This window comes from Morone saxatilis, unplaced genomic scaffold, assembly GCF_004916995.1.
Source record: "Morone saxatilis isolate NCDOM2014 unplaced genomic scaffold, NCSU_SB_2.0 Contig22, whole genome shotgun sequence".
Taxonomy (NCBI): domain Eukaryota; kingdom Metazoa; phylum Chordata; class Actinopteri; family Moronidae; genus Morone; species Morone saxatilis.
This window is the reverse complement of record NW_023339785.1, coordinates 26,739,565-26,741,809: the sequence shown is the minus strand read 5'-3', so window position 1 is coordinate 26,741,809 and position 2,245 is coordinate 26,739,565. Positions and strand designations below refer to the sequence as shown.

The window sequence follows — 2,245 nt, the reverse complement described above, 5'->3', positions numbered from 1 at the left end:
CAGACCAGGTTTCATAGGGGACACACAGACCAGGTTTCATAGGGGACACACAGACCAGGACTAACTCTGTTTGTTGTTCTTACCGACTCTGTTTCTCTGTCCAGCCTCTCTCTCTCGCTCTCAGTGAAACTTCATATCGAAGCCTCTTCGCCAGCTCCGAGATCTCCTCCTGCAGCACCTCCACCTGCACAACACCTGGAGGTTACCATGGTTACTGTCAACTGCTGCTTCATACAGGGAGGGAGGAGGAGAGGAGGAGGAGGAGGAGAGGAGGAGGAGGACAGGAAGAGAGAAGGAGCAGAGGAGGAAAAGGAGGAGGAGAGAGGAGGAGGAAGAGAGGAGAGGAAGGGAGAAGGAGGAGAGGAGGAGGATGAGAGGAGAGGAGAGAAGAAGAGGAGAGAAGGAGGAGCTGATGTAGAATTTCCTCTACTATAATAATAAAAGGTTATTTTGTCGCCACCTGCAGGAGAACGAAGGTCATTACACACATTGTAACAGTATCATTATTATTGATTATTATTATTATTGATTATCGTTATTGATGTTGTTGTTACTGTATTATTGTTGTTTCTCATACAGAATTCTATGTTGTCTTAACAAACACCGTCTGTCACAGATTGTGGATCAGATCAGAGACCCGGTCTGGGTCTGATGTGGTCTGTGGTGAACTGACCTTGGCGAGGATGATCAGCTGGTAGGCGGCGAGCGGCAACGTGACCGCGCTCCTCACTGACAGCGTTGCCATGGCGATGCTGAGCCACCATGGCAACCCGCTCACCTGCTGCACCCCGACCAGGAAGTCCTCACACAGGTGGACCGGAGCCGAGTCAGAGAGTCTGCTGTACCAGCCCGGAGCTCCTGGACCGCCTCCGCCTGAGAACCTCCTGACCCCTGTGGAAGTCCACAGACCTGACAAAGTGCTGGAACCTGACCGGGTCCAGACTGCAAGCAGTCCAGCAGTCGGCGGTCCGGAGCAGACGGGACCAGGTGGAGGTGACTTCCTGTTGACAGCAGAACAGAGTCCCCGAACCGGAACCTGCAGGACTCCGGACCTCAGCGACCCCCCAACACTCAACATGGTGACACCAACCCTCCGCCAATAACTGCTAATCAATAACTGCTAATCAATAACCTGCATCCCTCCATCCAGCGGCAGCACGGCGTCCCACACATGTGACGTCACACTCTTTACCGCCGCGCGTCCGATAAATGTGACGTCATTCCGCCGTTAAGAAAATAAAACTGTGTGTAAATAAAAACAATATAAATGAATTAAAAGCAAACAAACAAAGAAATAATAAATGAGAGCAGCGAACAGACAACAGAGAGGTAAGTTTACCTTGGTTACTTTATTACTGATGAATAAATGTGTCAGAAGACTTTTAATCTTGTAAATGGAGCTAATTTAAAATACTTGTTTAATCGATTAAAATGCATCTCATATTTATAAACTCATCATCTGTTTAATGTTCAATATCAGAAGAATAACTGCAGCAGCAGACAGAAGGTGCAATAAAATGTACATTATATAATTTAAATATTATACTTATACTGTTATACTCTTTTATTGTGAAGTGTACCGGAAGTGCAGTAGATCGGTGTCCCAGCAGTAATGGCGGAGTACAGCCCGGCCGGCCTCCTGGCTGCTGTGCTCCTGTTCACGGCCCTCACGGTCCGGGACGTTTATGTCGGGAGATCGAGCCCGCAGCGCGGACAGCAGCAGGCCGACAGCCTCGGCCTTTCCCTGGACACTCCGCCGGACACAGAGCCCGGGAAACCCGCCAAACCCTCCGTGTACAGCGGGCCCGTGCTCCGGTTCCAGTACTGGTGAGTGTTCGCTCCAACAGCCAGTATAATACTGTAAATATAGTCATTATATTAATAATGTTTTAACAACGTGTCCGAACGTTAAACACCTTTAATTGATTTATTAAATTAGGATTCAGTCTTTAATCTAAAACACTTTATTTTGGTAAATCTGATACAAAATCTGATTTCCTGTTCAGTTCATAATCCGGATCAATATGTGACAATAAAACTGTATTATAGTCTATAAATGTTACTGCTGATGTATCAGGTACATTAAAGATGTTTTATTAATCTTTATTACAGACACTGATTATATATAATTAATTATTATAATAATGAATTCCAATTAATTCAAAACGCTGCAGCACGAGTACTGACAGGAACTAGGAAAAGAGATCACATCTCTCCTGTTCTAGCTTCTCTACATTGGCTCCCT

General features: G+C 46.2%; 1 protein-coding gene across 1 annotated transcript; it reads right to left on the bottom strand.

Moving 5' to 3' along the window:
* Positions 1-38: 38 nt before the first annotated feature.
* LOC118334101 (cytochrome c oxidase assembly protein COX18, mitochondrial) lies at positions 39-1,317 on the bottom strand. The gene is made up of 2 exons (XM_035669926.1): positions 674-1,317; positions 39-184 (listed from the first exon to the last, which is right to left on the bottom strand). Exons 1-2 carry the CDS (start codon positions 1,076-1,078, stop codon positions 80-82), a joined length of 510 nt encoding a protein of 169 aa, XP_035525819.1. The 5' UTR covers positions 1,079-1,317; the 3' UTR covers positions 39-79.
* Positions 1,318-2,245: the final 928 nt, after the last annotated feature.

Excerpts from the sequence above, each read along its gene's own strand:
- LOC118334101 (XM_035669926.1), bottom strand. The coding sequence starts at position 1,078 with ATGTTGAGTGTTGGGGGGTCGCTGAGGTCCGGAGTCCTGCAGGTTCCG. Across the intron at positions 185-673 it reads AGCTGATCATCCTCGCCAAG|GTGGAGGTGCTGCAGGAGGA; the intron begins GTCAGTTCACCA and ends GGTGTTGTGCAG.